Source organism: Pezoporus occidentalis, unplaced genomic scaffold (genome assembly GCF_034315485.1).
Source record: "Pezoporus occidentalis ecotype Australia unplaced genomic scaffold, CSIRO_AGI_Poc_V1 ctg28, whole genome shotgun sequence".
Taxonomy (NCBI): domain Eukaryota; kingdom Metazoa; phylum Chordata; class Aves; order Psittaciformes; family Psittacidae; genus Pezoporus; species Pezoporus occidentalis.
This window is the reverse complement of record NW_026914718.1, coordinates 535,191-554,482: the sequence shown is the minus strand read 5'-3', so window position 1 is coordinate 554,482 and position 19,292 is coordinate 535,191. Positions and strand designations below refer to the sequence as shown.

Here is a 19,292-nt window from a genome sequence, read left to right as displayed (position 1 = left end):
CCATACTGGCTTTAACAGCAGCAGAGATGGATTTCTGAAAGTGTCTAATCCTGTAGTTTTGCAAGAGATTTATTAATATTTTTAGGATAAGCCACTACTTACCATCAAGTTATTCTGCAAACCTTGTCTGTATTTTAATCTCAAATCTGTTTTCCTATATAGAAACCTATTTGAGCATTGATACCTTATAATTGTGCTATATAACCAAGGTGAAATGTCTGTAATACCTGCACTTAACGTTGCATGACAGGTTTTACACTTTGGCTTCTGTCAGTACTTCAGGATAGGAAATGGGCACGTGTGGAAGATGTCCATATCATCTTTCCCTACCAAAGTGTCTGGTTCAGCCCTCCTGCTGAGTTAGATGAATGGCACACTGGACTCCTGCTGCTCCATGATGGGGATGTGTAGGAGATGTGCTTAATCAACACATACTTAAGAGTTGGAAAGGATTTTAAGAGTTTAAATGACACCAAGCAACGAAAGTAAGCTCTTTCAGAAATCCTCTTTTAAGAGAAATAGCTAATTCTCAAAGATCTTTTTGCATGTATAGACAATAAAAACTCTCAGAGGACTTTTCCTTAGTTTATTAGTTTTGCTAATATACTTCAGAGCTGCCTCACTTAATGTTAACAGATGTTTAGAGTTACTAATTTAAAAGGTATTTTTTACAGTGTAAAGCTTCAGGAGCCAAGACTTCCTAGAAGTCACATAATTTGGGTTTGTTCTTGCAGTTTAGCTTTAAGTTTTGGCACAGCTTCATAAATATCCCAGGAGCACATATTTATTTCTCTGAAAGCATTTTGTAAACTCTCATTTCTGTCTTCTTCCCTTGTGAACTACAACAATGGATCTGTTTCCCCTGCAGAACAAATAACAACATTCAAACAGATTGGTATTGGAACAGCATCAGGCCTTTATCTTGTCAGATGGTTATCACCATGCCATTGCTACAGCTAACAGAAGCACAGCCAGTGGTTAAAGGTTAATCTCTGTTTGGTTTCTTTAGCTGCTTAGCTTTCCTGGAGTACTACTGAGAAGTATCTGTAACTATTAGAAAGAAAACACCACTAAGCTCAAAATCTTGTCTGCAGTGGCATGTCAACAGTGCTCCATCTCATGTATTAACTGTTGTCCTGGCTAAACTTCAAAAACTATTCTGTTAAATCCTGATGTATTCTGCATGTTTCTACATACTGAGTGCATGAGGCACACCATTAAAAGGTCCATGTCTATATGCAGTTACCACAACTACTAGTAAGATGAGGCTTACATGTTCCCACTTGATGCCCAGGGCTTGTGGGCTAGCCTCAGACTCAGCTTTATGTGAGAGTGGGGCAAGCATAGTCTATGCGGTAGGGCTCTCTATGGGAAGAACTTCTCTTGTGGAGGTGGAAACCCAGCTGGACTGATATCCCTTCTTCCCATTATTGAAGTCAACTATCAGTTTTTCCCAAACCCAGCAGAGTCCATTAAACGCCTTTCCTTGACTTCTACCTAGTTTATATCGTAGCCAACTGAGCAAATTACAGTCAAACTGGAACCCCCTTACAACAGATAATTATAAACCAAAGTTAGCCAGAAATATGGAAGTTTCAGCATCTTTTTGTTTGCGTATATATAAAGAGGCTCTAAATGAATTTGTGCACTTTTGTGCACGAAGAGGAGCAGTCAACTTTAAAGATCTGGGTATTACTCAGGCCACTCGGCTGCCCTTCTATTCCCCTGCTTGGTTTTTCTTGATAGAGCCTTTTTATTTATTTTTTTTCTAAGCAAAACCAATGTACTAGCTATAAAAAAAGACTTACAGAAACGTGTGGCGCCGGGACCAAAGCTGAACACAGTACTCCAGGTGGCCTCACTAGCACAGAATAGAGTGGGACAATGCATATCTTCATTACATACACTGAAGTGAGTGCAAAGTCATTAAAAATCTTGTCAAAATATGAAATATAAACAAAATAATGGCACAGGACCACAAGCGATGTGGAGAGTTCTGGCCTTCAGCATCCTGCTTGACTAAAAACCCCTACTAAGCTGCAGCCAGATTTCAGTGTGAACTCTGCCTCTTTTTAGTTACAGTAGCATAAGAATACTATGCCAAAAAAAAACCAAAACAAACCAAAACATCCAAAATATTTAAAAGTCCCATGAAGATGTAAGGTTTGCACATTCTGTTCCATAACCCAGTTGAATCAATCATAACATGTCTCTGTAGAAACTCCATCAACTTGGCCACCAAGTAACATTTATCTGCGGCTACATATATTGATACAGCAAATGTGAAAGTCACAGTTTAGAGTTGTAAAATCAAGATATGGACTAGTTTTCAGACGCTGGCCTCACAATATCTGTACTGGCTACACAGCTACAGTGATCCCACGTTTTTCTAACTGCTGGCTTTGGTTTAAAGGTGTTTACAAAAAATCCATATCACTTACAAATGACTAAACATATCCTTGTACAGCCAAAGAAGCTGTAAGGCCTCCTACAATGCAACAAACCAACTTACCTTGCAGTATGGGTGCAAGAAATTCCTACCTGTAACTACCAAGTGAACTCAGGATTTATAAACCAACTAACATTACTGTACAAATTTGCACAGTGAGGGGGAATGAAAACTGGCTGAACAGCTTGACCCAGAGATGCCAGGTCTAGCGGGAGGCCAGTAACCAGTGTACCCTAGATGTCCATACTGCGGCCAGTCAGCACGAAGTTGAACATGAGCCAGCAACTGTGTGTTTGTGGCAAAGTTTAAAAACTGGAATTTAGTTGAAACTCCAGTTTTGACTTAAAACCTCAGGTTTCAACTGTAGTTTAGCTAAAACCTCTATTTAAACTTCCTGTTAACCACTGTAAAATTAACTCCAAGTCAGGTACCAACATTTTCCTGTGTGGTGGAAACTACAACAGGTTTTGTAGTGTTGTCAGCACATGCAAATAAGGCACATGAGGATGTGGACAAGCTTTGTTCTCCTGTTAGCTTACAGCTTATTTCAGATGGCCTGGGTTTGCTCTCCCACAGAGTATCAGAGAGTGAATGGGAACATCTGTAACAGTTCAATGCTTTTAAAAACTCTTATTTAATAAAGTATGCAAAAAGGGTTACTTCCAATCTCCTTTGTCTGCAGATACAGTGCAGCATGAGTTATGATACCGTAATCTGGACCATCTTCAAAGACTTCTTTTCGACAGAGAAGAGAGCTCTGAAGATGTTCCAGACACTTGCAGTCAGATGTTTAATCACCTCATTTGTATTCATTTTGCATGTTGGGATTTTTTTGAGGGAGGGAAAATGCCTTTGTTTAATGCTCAATTCTTTACTGACCTGATCAACTATATACAAACCCCACGCAAAGTCTAAAGCTGTATGAATTGTGTACCTGCATTGTTCCCACCACATTAGGTGACCTAAGGATGTTTTAAGATGCTTTTTTCAAACACTCAATGCATGAAGAGGAATTAGAATTAGCTGAGAGCAACAACGTAATTTCAACCTGGAAATTACAGTCCCTCTTTTCCTCATGCTGCCTGATTCAGACAGACATGCATCGCTGTGACTGCAATGGAGACCAGGCTACCTCCAAGCATTGAATGCAAGTGCCCATGTGCTCTGCCTTAGTTTGATCACATAATCTTTCACCTGCTTCTAATGTTTTTCTTAAGATGAAAGTTGTAACATTTCAAGAGTGAAAAGATGGAGGCAGGGATTAGCCATGGGTAACAGTAATGGTAATTTAGCTTTCTAGGTAGAAGCAAAACGTAGTTTTGGCTTTCCTTCTCTAGCAAGTAAGCATAAGCTTTGTGATACAAGATGGATGGTCCCAGGAAATAAGTTTTACAAAGGATCTTTAACAGTAAACTGAGGTCATATGCTATTAGGTATGAAAGAACGTATGTAAAGTAAAGGGGGACCATATGGCTGCAAACAAACCGTTACAAACACATAAACATTTCCTCAGGCTACAAACTTTGGTGTTATTTAAAATTCAGAACTACTGCAGCACTCTCTTACTAGTAAATGGCACCACCATTTACTACCAGAAACTCATCTCCACGTAACTCACCTCACGTAAAGGCAAGAAACTGGAAAAACAGTGCACTGTTTGACCTCTGAATAGCAACACACAAAGCACTGAAGGAGAAAAGAGACACTGTTCTACATGGTGCATAAAGACACATCCTAGCAAAAGAAATTCAAGGATCACTGCTCCTTCCTGTCCTCAGAAACTCTGAGCACTTAACCCAAGATGGCATTTTGACAGAACCCAGAACTTGGCTACATGGGCAGTCCGTAGTTTGTGACACATTAACCTATGTTAAGGGCACATGTACAAAAACCTCCAGGAAGAAGCGTGACAGGAGATGTAGCTGCCTATCTGTCAATCAGTGCAGAAACATGCCAGCAAAGAGGTAAGAATGCACCATAATGTACATCCCAGCTGACACGCACATTCCACTCCTAAGCTTGTTCTTCCCGTTTTGCAGAGCACTGGAAACATGCACATACTTTCTTAAGGCATACATTTTCTGCACACTCATGCAGGAAACCGGATAACTTGACCGTCCTCTTGTAATCCAACCCTCTGGTTAGACACACACACAATGCATCATGTCAGTCCCATTCATCTCCAGTTCTGTTTGCTCCCGCTCACTCACAACACCTCATTCATTCATTCAACCTCACTCAGAGCCATTCAGCCCTCATCTGCCAACTCCCTCCAGCACAGGCCAATTCATGCTTTTTATATACTTTATTAGGTCAAGGACTGTTTAAGTCCCAGGGTACAGGGCTCCCCCTAAAACCTGTGTAAGTCCAACTATTACTCACTAGTGAGCAACTGCTGGTTTGGTTATGCTTTACTCATGGCTATCTCCTCGTCCCCATGGCAGCCAGCATTTCCTTGTACTAGTAACTACACCTCCTGTGCTGCAGCAGTTTCAACAGCTAATTAAGTGTCCTGGACAATCTCCTGCTTATCCCGATCCTGTGAGTCTACTCCAAGGTAAGTTAACCATATCCAGCAGGCCCTGTGCTCTGCTACCACCAACTGGCAATGAACAACATATCATTGTTATTTTAAGGGATAATTTAGCTTGTATTATATATATTTCTTTCTAGTATAGCATATTTACAGCCTTTCACTGCAAATACGCTCAGTACTTCAGCTTCACTGCGTATGTGTGAACGTGCAGGAATGGAGCTGGACTTAGCTGATGCTTCAGCTGCACACTGTGGAAGGAAAGCAATGTCAAAGTCTGAACAGGAAGTTTCCATGACATTATTCATTAGTTTGTTCTCATACATGCAGAAATAGACTTTTGACTTTCACCAAGCACAATGACTTAAGTTTTTATCTGTTTGGTTTCTTTGTTGTTTTAAGCTGTGTAGCACACAGGTTGCCCACAGAGGTGGTTGTAGATGGGAAACAATCAAAAGGCATCTGGACATGGTCCTGGGCAGCTGGGTCTAAGTGGCCCTGCCTGGGGAGGGGATCTGATCCACATGATATTCAAAGGTCCTTTCCAAACTCAAACACATCTCAATTCTGTGACTTCAGTATGAATGTGGGTGTTGCTCTGGAGCAGAGATAAAGGGTACGGAGTAAAAATTCAGTGTCAAACAGAGCTGCCCTTGATAACAAATAGCTCTTACATACCACGTCCAGTGTACAAATCATACAAACCATCTCACTTTCAAAGACATATATCCTGTGTCTAATTAAATCCTTCAAAGAGGTCTTCTATTGACTTGAACTGGAAGTAGCTTAGGAATCAGTATGTTTAAGGTTATATTTGAAGCCCAGTATGATGCAAACATCCTGTAAGGATGTTCAATATTTCTGAGAGACAGGTTTAAAATACAAATGGAAAAACATTAACCCTCCTTTTCCCTTGCTCAGGCTGATGAAGGAGAGAAAAATGCCTTGACCAAAGGCAAGGACATAACAAAAAGTAAAGGAGCTTCCTGACTTCTACACTCTTTCCTCTTTCCCACTGTGCCCTGCTGCCCTACCAAAATCACCCACAATTCTAAACGCTCTCTATATTGTCATATTTAATTCCAGATTTATCACCGTCTTTAAAACAGTCAGTCTTCCACAACATGCCTCAAGGACCTGGATTCTCCTCAGTCTTTATTAGGGCAAGAAGTTCATCTGCTTTACCTGACTTTACAAATGGAAGGTAACTGACAGTGACTCCTGTCTCCTTTGGGAAAGGACCAGAATCAGTGAGAAAAATCAAAACATTTCAGATTCATACCTTTAAACACAGAATGTAAAAGGTGGCTCATTCTAAATGACCCCTTTACCACCTTCCCTAGCTTCACTGTGTACCAACGAGAAGAGTTCTCTCCTGAGAAAACTAGAAAAATCTCATTTCCAATTTTTCCATCAGCTGATCATTTGGAAAGATTTAAGAAACTTACAAACTGATGAATTCAATCCTTCAAGAGCTACAAAACTCATACTGTGTATTAAAAACAACCATACACTGAAGCACCTCACATATGTGCATCATGGATTTCTGGGCTTTAGTCCGCAGTTACCCTCCTAAACACAAAACTGGATCCTTCCATCACAAGGAACGATCTATCCTTGGTGATCCATCATATCTGTGATGGTGATCCATCATAATACTGCACATTAATGGAAACCACACACTAGTTAGGCACAGTCACCATCGAATGGTTTGGCATACCCAAGTGGGCTTGAGCTGAAACAGCTCATTGGTATCCAGTGTGGCCACGGACACATGTTCTGGCATGTTGGCTGATGCTGAATCAAATCCTGGAGACACAAGCAAGTCTTTCATTGCACCAAGACTGAAGGTAGGAAGAGGGAGAAGAGGAAGAGGGAAGGAGAGAAGGGGATGGGATATGTTCTGTCAGAGGCAGTAGACCACAAAGAACTTTCAGACACGACAGTGAGACCAGTAAGAGCTTGTTTGCCACAAATTTTAGCTACAGCATTAAAGAAAGGTTTCAGTGGACTGAAGCAGGGACAGCCTACTCATCCTTCTGCAGAGCCACTAGGTCTAGAAACATTACTTAAGCAACACAGTCAGCAAGTGCTGCGCATTTAATTCCACCAGATGGTTTCTGCAGTCATACCAGCTACACTAAATTTGAAGGTAAAACAGTTAGAGCTTTTTCTCCTACTTTAAGTGGAAATCATTAAAAAAGATCGTAATAAAAAGCATATAATCACAAACCATTTCAGTACAGATGCCTTCTCAAAATGTCTCAGAATAGGAACTGTAGAAATTCTGCTCCCTTACTAAGGTTACAGTAGAAAAAATTCCCAACTGATGATCTGTAACAGGCAAGAATTTGCTGAACAGTACTTTTTTCAAGCAAAAACTAAGCACCTGCAAAACTCATCTTACACCAGTTTGATTCTTGGATGGTTATGTGAAGAGAGTATCAGGAATCATCCCTTGCTAATCATCCTGAAAGTTGTAAGTCATGACTTGAGGTCCTGCTGTACCACATCAAGAACACCCAAGTGCTAGGAAATGCAGTATATTCAGAAAGCTTACCATGCTGGGAGGGATTCCTGTTTGTGACATCTAATTTGTCATGGAAGCCAGGACTCCTGCCAAGCCCTTCCACGTCTACATCAAGGCTGGTGAAGCCATTTACTTGATTCCTGTCCCTTGTGACAGTGTTAATGCGGGTCGGGATAGGTTCAAACGTAGGGTCTAACTCCAAGATCAGCCTGTTCAGTTGTTCAATGGACTGATCAATATCCAAAGTTGGAGAAGCTGGCAAGTCCCTTGCATTCTGTCCTAGATCCAGGCTATTTGTGTCCCTTTGAGGCACTGGCATTGACTTGAAGCTCTCAGCACTGGCATGTTCTGCAGCTTCAGCAGCCCCTGGCATGCTTCCTAGCCCCCTCTGTACAGCAGCTCTGCTGCTGGAATTACGTGTTGGGGTGTCCGGGGCTCGGGACTGGCTCTGGACACTGCCTGCGTTCTCCACCGTGTTATGAATGCCAACACTGATTTCATTCTCTGGGGCAAAACCATATTGGTGAGCAGTGACCATCTGCTGCTGGCGCACCCAGGTCTGAGTAGAATAGTTACTTGGGCCATAGGCTTGAGGCTGGGGTGAAACAGAAGGATTCCGTTGTAACTGCTGAGTTGACTTTGGCTCGGTGCTTCCAAATGTCCTCTCATAGAGGGGATCCACACCAATTCCCAGGTCTGGAGCAAAAACATTGTGGTGCTCTTCCCCAGCGTTACTTCCAAAGCCATCTGAAAGAAGTGAGTTCTGACTGCTCTTGTGGCAACTGAAGTTCCCTAAGTGGGTGGAGTGCTGCCCTTCTGAGGAAGACAAAGTCCCAATGCTGTCCACACTGTGAAGGTCATGATTAGGCATTTCATCATCCAGAATATCAGTCTCCCTGTCCTTCAGTTTGGTGTCTCCATTCATATGAACTTGAGCTGGCACTATGTGGTGAGTCCCACTGTACTTGCTTCGAACATCAGTCATATCCTTGGTGGTGTTGACAGAATCCTCCAGACCAAAGCCACTGAGTAGCTGGTCCAGTTCTGCCTTCTCCTGTGGGCTCAGACCCCGTTTGACTCCAGGCACAAGGCGCTCTTCAGTCTTGTCTGTCCTGGTGGAAGCTGTTGAGTGTCCTGAATCACTGCTGACAGACAGCGTATGATCACTGTGATCAGGACTGCCAGTCACGGGAACACCCTGAGCAACACCACGGATGCTGCTGTCAGAAGAGCTCTTCTTTCTCACTTTGGCATACAGACTGCCATCAATGGGACCTTGGGTATGCAGCACTGTGGAGAGAGAAGTATGAGGCATTATACAAGGGCTTTCACTGGTGTCATACCACAAAACAGAAGTACCAGAACTAATGGTATTGCTTCTGCAAAACTAAATTAGCCTTACAAATACAGTATCAAGCAGTGGCATTATCGTCTTTCATTTTATATTTCAACTTATAACAGTTTTCTTGATAGAAATAAAACATGCCATTCATAGTTCAAGATCAAGTACAGTTTTCTTTTTATGCTGTTTTGAATGTATGTTTAAAACTCCACAAACTCTTCACACTCATTTGAAGAATTACCCTGTTACAGTGCTAGAATCTGAGAGGCAGCTTACCATACATTCCACTCAAAGCAAGAATGGTTCAATGCTTGCCTTGAATGTATTATGCAATTACCAGTTCATCCATTTCTACCTGATGGTCTAACTACACTACAAAGAATCATTTACTCATTTTCTTGGTGGCACAAGGAAAAAAACAGGCTTTCAATCAGAGCTTCTGTCCTTGGAATATATGTTAAGGCCCCTTCACAAAGGCATGTACGAGGAAATGTTAGACAATGACATTTCTCTGTGTGTGGAGGATCTGGTGTGCATTTCACAGCTCAACAAGGGCCACAATCCCTTAAAAATCAGAATATATCTCCTTCCTCATCAATGATGGGAAGAACTTAACTTTATTTCTGATCTCTGAGGTACTCCCTCAACTGAAGTTTATGAATAACCATTCATAATAAATATGGGCTAGAACTTTCTTTTCTATTTAGAACATATTTAGAAAATACCACAACTTTGCAGGAAAATGCATCTAGTTTACTAAAGCTATGTGTTGAGAACAGACAAATTCGTGCTTTCAGATGCATGAGCATCACTTAGTACGCTTCACTGGCACCAGCTATGTACAGAACTAGGTAAGCCAAGTTTTACCTTACAGGTAATTCAAGTGGAGAGCTTCACTGAAGTGACTATACTGCTTGTGATCACTGACCTGTTCCTGGCACCCATGAACCTTCCTGCTTCTTTCTATCTTGAGACATACAGCCTGCATGTTTTTAATCTATTTATTTTCTGTCCTGATGCAGACACCAGCCCATCTTACAGTTATGATTTATGTGGTATTTCAGTACTACCAGCACTGGACATGGTTAAAACCACAGAACACCGAGTACAGCAATTAACCTCTGGAACACTTCAAAAGCTCAAGAGTTTATTTGAACCCAGCTTATTTTAGGCAAACCACTTTTTCTTGCCTCTGCCTATTAGGGCTTTTTAAAGCTCTCCTTGACATGATAGCCCAAGAAGACGACATGAAGACAGCATATAGGAGGCATATTCTTACAATCCTTTACTGAACTTGTTTGTCCAGCTCCTACACACCTCACACAGGTCAGAACAACCTGAGGTAGAGTTTGGCTACTGGGGTCTTACCCAGGGCTGAAAATGAACACAATTCATTCTGGTTCTTATGAAAAGCTTTAGGAGTAAATATTTCTACTGTTTGCCAAGCCAAGAAAGTGAAGTCAGTGCTTCTACTTTCCAAGGATTTAATGTTCATTTACCAAAACATTCCTGTTAAGCAGAAGTTACTGAGTAACTTTTTCTACCCATAGTTTGAGAATTGTTTGCTGATAAAAAGAAAGTAGACCATTAGAATCGAGGAACAGGCAGATTTTTGTCAAAGGTAACCACCAGCTTAGTCTCCATCTGTGCGCTCCACAATCAGAAGAGCCCTGGAGAGCCCAATGTATTTCAACATCAACTCTACCACGTATTTTGGAAATACACTTAAAATGGCATTGTGATCATGAAGCTTCCAAACTAGGAAGCTTTTCCAGGCAATAGCATCTTAGAAAAAGCATTATTCACTTATTCACAAACTGAACCCATGATGGCAATGAATTCATCAGTTTACAATGGCAAGAAAAGTGGTCTGGCTGGAAAAAGCCATCATTATGGGACACACTGCCAAGTTTCCATCAGTTCAAATACCCACATACTGGAAGTTATGCGATAGGTTTAATAGATTTTAGCTAATAATTAAGGGACAACTTCTTACTTTTCAAGGATTATGTCCTGTTACTTGTCTGATGTTGATTTTAAAAACAGCACATGCAGAAGACCAAAATGCTCCTTTTCAGAACAAGCCATCAGGCTAGGCAGAAAAGAAAGCAATTCCTCTTGCAATGGAATTTCTCTGCGGGCAAACTGTTCCAAGTTCACTGAGGTTTATGATGTGTAAATCCCACAGTGAAAAGAGCTGCTGTGCATGAGGCTGAATGTCTCTGCATAGATATTTAAAAGCAGTATTTACGAAAAAATACCATATCTAAGGAAAACACAGCCAGTTGACAGGTTCTCAGCCTCTTTCATGCTGTGATTTCTCATAAGTTCTCACTACTGCTAGGGCAATGAACCATACTTGGTGTTTTATGTGGAATTACTTCATACAGTTACCATAAGACATTGCAAGAATAAATTAAAAACCAAACAACCAACCAAACCCTCCCCCTAAAACACAGTAACTCTTAAGTGATTTTGTTTTTCTTTTCTGTGTGCTTAGCTTTGAGCTTAAAAGCTAGAAAACAATACCAAACTGCTTTGTTTTGTATAGTTTAATATCCTGAAACAAAAGAGACTTGAAGTTACAGGTCTGAACTGGAATGCAGTTCAGTAAATATAGGACTAGTATACTTGAACCGTTAAGAAGTCTTTCTGACTTTTCTGTTACCCAGAACTAGGCACAGCGCAGTAAATCCTTCAAACCTGCTGGTCTGCTGCAAACACTTCCCACCAGATGAAACATTCCAGCATACAGGTTTGGTTCACCATACAGAAATTTTAAGTACAAGATCTCTTCTCCCAAGGAACAAGGGACAGGACAAGAGGAAACGGCCTCAAGCTGTGCCAGGGGAGGTTTAGATGGAGCTGAGGAACAATTCCTTCCCCAGAGGGTGCTCAGGCATTGGAACAGGCTGCCCAGGGCAGGGCTGCAGTCACCGTCCCTGCAAGTGTTCACACAGCGTGGAGACGAGGCCTCAGTACCATGGGTTAGTGGTGGCCTTGGAGTGCTGGGAACGGTTGGACTGGGTGAGCTTAAAGGGCTTTTCCAGCCCAGCTGATTCTATGACCTGTCAAATTCTCAGATACAGCTATGGAAGCAATGTAAAACACTGGTGCACCTCCCTCTGTCAGCCCTCCCTGTACCATCACACAGTGCCATCTAAGCACAGCAACAGTGGTACAGACTGGATGGACAGTAGATGGACAACAGAAAACAGAAAATGAAACAGAAACAACAAACCTACAGTCACATAAATTATAAACCTCACTAACTGTTCATCTCTTCTATGTTTCTATTTTAAACATCTGTACAGTATCTCTATACACAAATCGGGAAATATGCAAAAAATAATTCCTCAGTGTATTTTAATGCTGTTAGGAACCTTCAGCAGTAGTAACCTTTTTGCTACAGCCTGGTCCCTGTTCAAATTAAAATCTCTGAAATTTGAGATGCTCCTAAGATAACCAGAGGAAGCCATGAGGATCCACAGGAGCTGGAGCACCTCCCATACAAAGACAGGCTGAGAACATTGGGGCTGTTTAGCCTGGAGAAGAGAAGCTGCATGGAGACCGCAGAGCAGCTTCCAATGTCTGAAGTGGGCTACAAGGATGCTGGAGAGGGACTCTTCATCAGGGACTGTAGTGATAGGACAAGGGGTGATGGGTTCAAACTGAACCAGGGGAAGTTCAGGTTAGATACAAGGAAGAAGTTCTTTACTATGAGGGTGGTGAGGCACTGGCACAGGATGCTGTCCTGGGTTCAGCAGTAGCAGTCATTTTTCTCCTTCTTAGTAGCTGGTGCAGTGCTGTGTTTTTGAAGTGAGAAATGGTAAATGCTTCCAAAGAAGTGTTAAATGCTCCATCCCTGGCAGTGTTCAAGGCCAGCCTGGACAGAGCCTTGGCTGACATGGTCTAGCGTGAGGCATCCCTCCCCATGGCACAGGCTTGGAACTGGATGATCTTAAGGTTTTTTCCAATCCAGACCAGTCTATGATTCTATGACTAGAACCACTTTGTACAGCAGCTACTGACTGTGAGTTGTCTGGGGTTCCCCATTACTACATATGCTAATGAATCACACAGCCCTGTCAGCACTGAACACCACAGCAGAAGGGATGTTAACTGCATACTAGCATCCCTGTGAAATATTCTGACACCATAAAACTGGCATCTAGGTTTTGTGACATTCAGTGTCTCACACCATTACCTCAGTTGCTACTATCTAGAATGCCAGTAGATTAAAAAGCCTGTACTGTGGACTTGAGTACTATCTTACTCAGCATCAGCCTGTATTCATAATCAAGACAACAAGCCTAGGTAAACCACTTAGTAAGAACTTCACAATGAAAGAAACTAACAGCTTGAAATATTTCATACACCCTGCATTATTATCTGATAAATTCAGATTATCTAAACTGGAAGAAAATGCATATACATGAGAGGACAACCAAGAACTCAACTGGACTAAATAAGCAAACAATTTACCAGGATTCCCAGTACTGCACAACCCATTTAAATGTGAGCTCCCAGCTATATAAATAAGTAATTTTAAATGCATGATCACAGAACCACAGAATGGTTCAGGCTGGAAGGGACCTTAAAGCTCATCCAGTTCCAACCCCCTGCCATGGGCAGGTATACCTTCCACAAGACCAGGTTGCTCAAATGGGAATGTAATCAGTAAAGCATGGGATATAGATGCAGATGTCCTACTCAGGTATCCATATACTGAAAGTCTGGTCCACTTCACAAATCCTTAAGGCAATTTCTCAAAGCAGTGGCTCCCCAGTCAGAGGCTGCACCAGCCACAAGCAGGATGGTGAGCCTAAAACCCTACTTCTGGTATTTATACTAGAGCTTGAGGAGCTGTACCTGTGTACAAGTGAAACAAGAAACAGAAATGTCTGGGACCTGATGACTTTTGGTTGTGAATTTAAAGATGATGACAATATTGTCAGACTTCACAAGGAAACACCTGCAATTGAGGAATAAAACTATTTATTTGCAATTAGACCATTTGGCTGTAGTGGGCAGCTGCATTTTTAGGAACCTCAAGTAGTCACCAAAATGTTACCAGTTTCCATTATTAGCACATGAGAATGTATGAGACTCACAGCTAAACAAAAACTCAGCTGCTTCCATGGAGTCTGGACAGTTAAACTTGATCATGAAAACACAATGGGTATTGCACACAACAAATAGAAATGATTTTCCAATCTGCAATGTTGTAAGAACGCATTCTTAGATTCATTTTGCCCTTTTTTAAATGGAATTATGACAAGCACTTACATGTAATTACCCAGTAATGACTACAAAATCTGCTGGGTGATGCTGAACAGCATTAGGAATTTAGTTTTACTAACACAGACTCATGTAAGATTTGTCACTGCAAGTCCAGTGGAAAGAACACATCTTAGTTGAGGTTAAAAATCAACTCTACCTAGATTTTCTTCCCTCCTAACTCAGTTTAAAAAGAATATAAAATATGAACACGAGGCAAAACCAAGATTTTCATATTAAAATATAGCATTTCTGCCGGGGGGGGGGAATTAAATGTACATACTCTGTTGACAGAGTAAGCATTTAGAAAGCACACACAAACACCAGTGGTTTTACCAAATGTTATACTGGGCAGCCCGAGGTATGTTTCTAAACCAGAATAACCCAGAGAATACTTGGATATGACTTACTTTACATTGAAACAACTATCACAAATGTATCCCCAAAGGTTCAATCTCATAGCAGAGAACATGCAAATAGTCAAAAAAAATACTAGATTTTGATTTTTGTATGCATTTTATATAAAATGCATATATATACACACAATTTTTATATAAGTTCTCTCTATAAACTAGATATATATATAGTTTATAAAATTATATATGTCACTTATTTGTTCATAAACCCAGGACAAATGAACTCCTCAAATACTATAAGCCTTTAAATTACACGGGTTTGAAGTTGTTCTCATAACACCTTCATTTCATATTCTACCTTTTTTCTAAATCATTTTTGAATACCTCTGCACTAAGACTTTTGGACTCCTTTCTACTCTGGTATTAATCCATGTGTTCCCGTAAAAAGCGATAATCAACTTAACTGCATAAATGAAGCTATGCATGAAGACAGGGACCATTTTTTACCAAAGAAAATGAGAAAATCCAGCAGCAAAGCAAGATTTCGTTCTATCCATCTTGCTAAGCAATGGAACTGCAGAGGCCTCACGCATTCGATACCTCAGCTCAATGCACATCTGTATCCCTGCTCTCAGTTTTTCCGAGGAAGCAACACTCTGTAAAATGTGGGAGTAACACAGCTGTCAAAAACCAAGAGCAGTTCACAACGGAGGAGACCTAAGTACTGCTGGAATTTAGCTAACCAAACCGAAGGGGCCCACTTTCTTTCAGCCTGACCTCTCTTCCAAGTTGCTGCTCCAACTCCCTGAACTGCTCAGGCTGAAGCCTGACAAAATTCCCACACTGACTCTGAATTACACACACACACCAGTATCAGTGTCTCTCTTATGAATGCAAGCCTCAGAGCAAAGGGTATGTGTGTATTTTCACTCCCATACCTAATTCACAAAGAGCAACTTATATAAAAATTAGGAGCTGAAATACCAGCACATACCACATTCAGCGCCTTCCTTCCAAGCCTGTGTTTCCTGGCACTTCCCTCCTTGAAATCCAAATATCCAAAGGCAGGCTTGTGAGTTAAAAAGAGGTTTCAGTCTTTCAGCCTTTTGACTTGTCCATTCACCACTTGTGAAAACACATACAAACGCAAGCCAGCTAGGTAAACACATATACCACAAATCCAGCAAGAGCCATTCTGACCCCAACAAAAAGAAGGTTGCAAACACACAAACCTCTGCATACTGTACCCTCGTTCATGTTGCAGCAGGAAACATTACCGGAGAGCTGGATTATTTTTTTCAACCTCAGAAATAAATAAATCTACCTTGAGGCAAACCTGGACAAGTCCAGGGCTGCATTCCTTCAAAGTTGAATCTTTTTAAGTGTGCTTCTCTTTTCCTTTCTCCCTCCTTAACAAACACAGGCCCTCATTCCTTGCAAACTCTTCCCATATAACTCCTATAAAATCCATACAGAAATACACGTGGTTTGTATTTCCAGCTCTTGAATCACAACAAAGCTTACCTCTTTACTAGGTACGACCAGGAACTTTCTGCAATAGTCAATCACTGGCTCATTAACATTCTCTAAGCGAAACCCTGCACACAGGAAAGCCAGAGTTAGGGCAAACACCCCAGTTTAAAAAGGCAAGAAGTGTCTCTACTCCTGCTGCTTGAGCTGCAGCTGCTGTTCCTGCTCCTGGAGGTAAATGGTCTTGCTAAAGAAGCATGAGACTTGCAGCAGCCAGAAAAAGCAAGTGAAAATGTAAACAGGAGGGTGGAGCCTGAGGGGACAATCAGGTTCAATGAAATCTGAACTCCTAGAGCCAAGGAGGAATGGAAACGTGTTGGCTGAAAAGGTAATTCAGTCTACAAGTTATTTCCTTACAGTGGTTCTTTTCTCTGGCTGTTTCAATACCCAAATGAAGCTGAGTGAGTTTCATTTAAGCCACAAGCTTATGTTTGCTTGCTTTTGATGTCTTTTTTCCTAAACGAAACAGCAGCTCTGCATAAATTAACTCACCCTGTGGATAGTTTACCAGCAACAGATTCATTGAGACACATCACCGTGCTGCACCACCTTAGCAGTGCTTCACACAATTACTGCAAGAATGCTTTGGGAACTCAAGTGAGCCCTGCATAACTACTGCTTAAACCTAACCATGGATGTGTTTACTAAGATGCTGGTGCTCAAGGTCAGGTTGGACAGAGCCTTGGATGGCATGGTTTAGTGGGTGGTGTCCCTGCCCATGGCAGGGGGGTTGGAAATAGATGATCTTAAGGTCCTTTCCAACTCTAACTATTCTATGATTCTATGATTCTTATGTTCTCAAACTGCATCACTCAACTGTTTTTGCTGGTGCTTCCTCTGTTACCAGTTCCAGGCTTTCTGGTACACATCAGCCTTTGCAGTGCTGGGTACTTCTGGTTGTGTGCATGTTCCCACATCTGAGGATACTGGATTACTGGGTGTGCCAGCCTCGTCCAGTTCACGTATGGAACATTTAAATCCTGAAGGCCAGGCTATACCACTCCAAAGTTTTTATGCTGACTGTTGTGAGTACAGATGATACCTGGTTTGGCACAAAGTGGCAGAGAAGAGTCATGCACATGAACTGGTCACAATGAACTCATCAGAGCTTTCAGGAAAAAGCTATGATCAGCACTGTGAATATGTATCATCTCAGACCCTTGCATTGCCCAGTTGTGCTTTCTACAGTTTGGAGACCTAAAACTGCATTCAGTGCAACTCTCAAATTGGGATATAAAAAGTAGGTCCTGATTTAGTAAACTGGTGCAAGGTTGCAAGATCAGTTCCTGGTTCATAAACATTCACCTGGCAATCCTATACTACATTTTTGGAGAGTTTTTAGAGAATTATAGTTTGAGGATAATGAAATGGACTGGAAAGGAAGGAAAAAGGTATGATGTCATCTTCTACCACAGTTTTTCCTTCCCCTGACTATCCAAGACACGCAAGCAAATGCTGCTGTTCATATACACAGTCCATTTTAAAGAACTGGTTTTCCAATATGAAATAGCAGTAGCCAAGTAGTGAGGAAGCTGTCTGCTTTGCTGTGCCTCACAAGTGTCTGGCTCCAATAGAAAAATAAAGGAGGCTAAAGAAAACAAGGCATGTATCACAAAAAAAGTGACCAAACACTCTGAAAGGAAACAAACTGAAGAGGCTGCTGTTAGCAAAAACAAGGAGGATCCTCAGACTCACATGAGGTTGAATCTTTTGAGAAGCAAAGGAGAGGGCATCCAAGACCCCACAGAATCTTTATGCTATGCAAATATATATATATTTCCCAGCCATTCCAAAGCATCACATTTGTATTTTAATGCTTTTACAAGTACTGTGGAGTAAGAAAAAACCGCTTCACAAAGCACAGCTCCTAGAGCAGGGGCTGGCTGCCATCCAGCCAGCATGGGGCACAGGCAGAGCCAGCCAGTAGAGACTCACCCTTAGAATACTACTGTAAATACACTGTCCCACTTTTGCTCACCTGGGATCAAAAGAAAATAGTACTAGTGCCATGATCCAAAGTACAAAGAATAGACCAATTATTACTGCAATCTTGTATACAGAAACTAGTATCTATTGTGTCATCTTGATTCTCCTTCTGCAAACTTTTCCAGTCATCCATGCATAGACTTTAACTTGAAGCAGCTTGTGCTTGGATAACTAGCCAAGGAATAACAAAACATCATGGTACAGTAAGATTGCTACGAGTACAAAACACTAAGTAAGTGAAGTTTAAGGGTATTACAAAGTCACTGAACTATGTGAAACGATTTCCTTGTGTTCATTCCAAAAACAAAGCCCATCTTCAGGAATACTCCATGAATTTACATGTACTCCAAATGTCACGGTTCAGAATTCATAATTATTCTTCCTTACAGCTGGAACAGCACATTCACCTTGAGTCATGCCTTTTTTCTTACTATATGATTAGGCTTCCAGCAAAAATCAGTTATGGTCATTACAAGTGAAGCAGCAGAAAACCACAGATGACTCTACAGGGTTGTTGAAAGCTGTACAGGACCACAGTAAAAACCAAAAGGCTTAAAAGAGCTGCCTAAAAGGTCAACATAATGAACTTCCTCTTTCTGTTGAGTATGCAACATGTAATTTAACAGTATTATCATTATTAATAAAATTGCTCCACCACTCTATGGTGCTTTCAATAAACTCTGGGTGTTTCTATAGCAGGTCCACAAATTGTGAAGGGAAGCTAAGGCACAGTTATATTTATCAGAGCTCTTTGATTGCCTAACTTACTAATTAAACTTACAGGGACTCAAGAGACTTCTAGATTATTTTCAGGTATTAGAGAAACAGTAGAAGTAATATATAGTAACCTTATATGATAATAATTAAAGTATCTGCCTTTCTTGAAAAGGGTATTTGAAGATGATCTACATTTGCTCAATACAAGCATATACTAATATAATAAAATACCTAGTTTTGGTGGTAAATTTCTCATGTGTCTCAATGACTTAGAAACAAAAAGTTCTTCCTACAAAGAATACTTCATGCACATTTACCAAAAGGAGCACAAGGAAGAGCTTGACACCAGGAACATAAAATGAGCTTTGGAAGTATAGGAAGTCTCTTAAAATGGGTAATAGATTAGGAGATATTCTCCAACATCCAGAATAAGACTTGAGAAACAATACAGAACATGAGGAACCTGGAGATACAGTCTAGCCTGTACTACTTGTGAGACAACAGCCCAGTGCGCAGGGCCACCTCAGAAACTACACAGATGAATGCGCATGCCACAGTGCTTCCACCTG

General features: G+C 41.2%; 1 protein-coding gene across 3 annotated transcripts in view; it reads right to left on the bottom strand.

Moving 5' to 3' along the window:
- Positions 1 to 19,292, bottom strand: part of TNS3 (tensin 3) — a 197,475-nt gene that overhangs the window by 44,389 nt on the left and 133,794 nt on the right. For all 3 annotated transcript variants that reach the window (XM_062625324.1, XM_062625326.1, XM_062625325.1), the window contains exon 19: positions 7,543 to 8,802. In XM_062625324.1, coding sequence (XP_062481308.1) covers positions 7,543 to 8,802 — 1,260 coding nt within the window. The remainder of the gene's footprint in view (positions 1 to 7,542; positions 8,803 to 19,292) is intronic.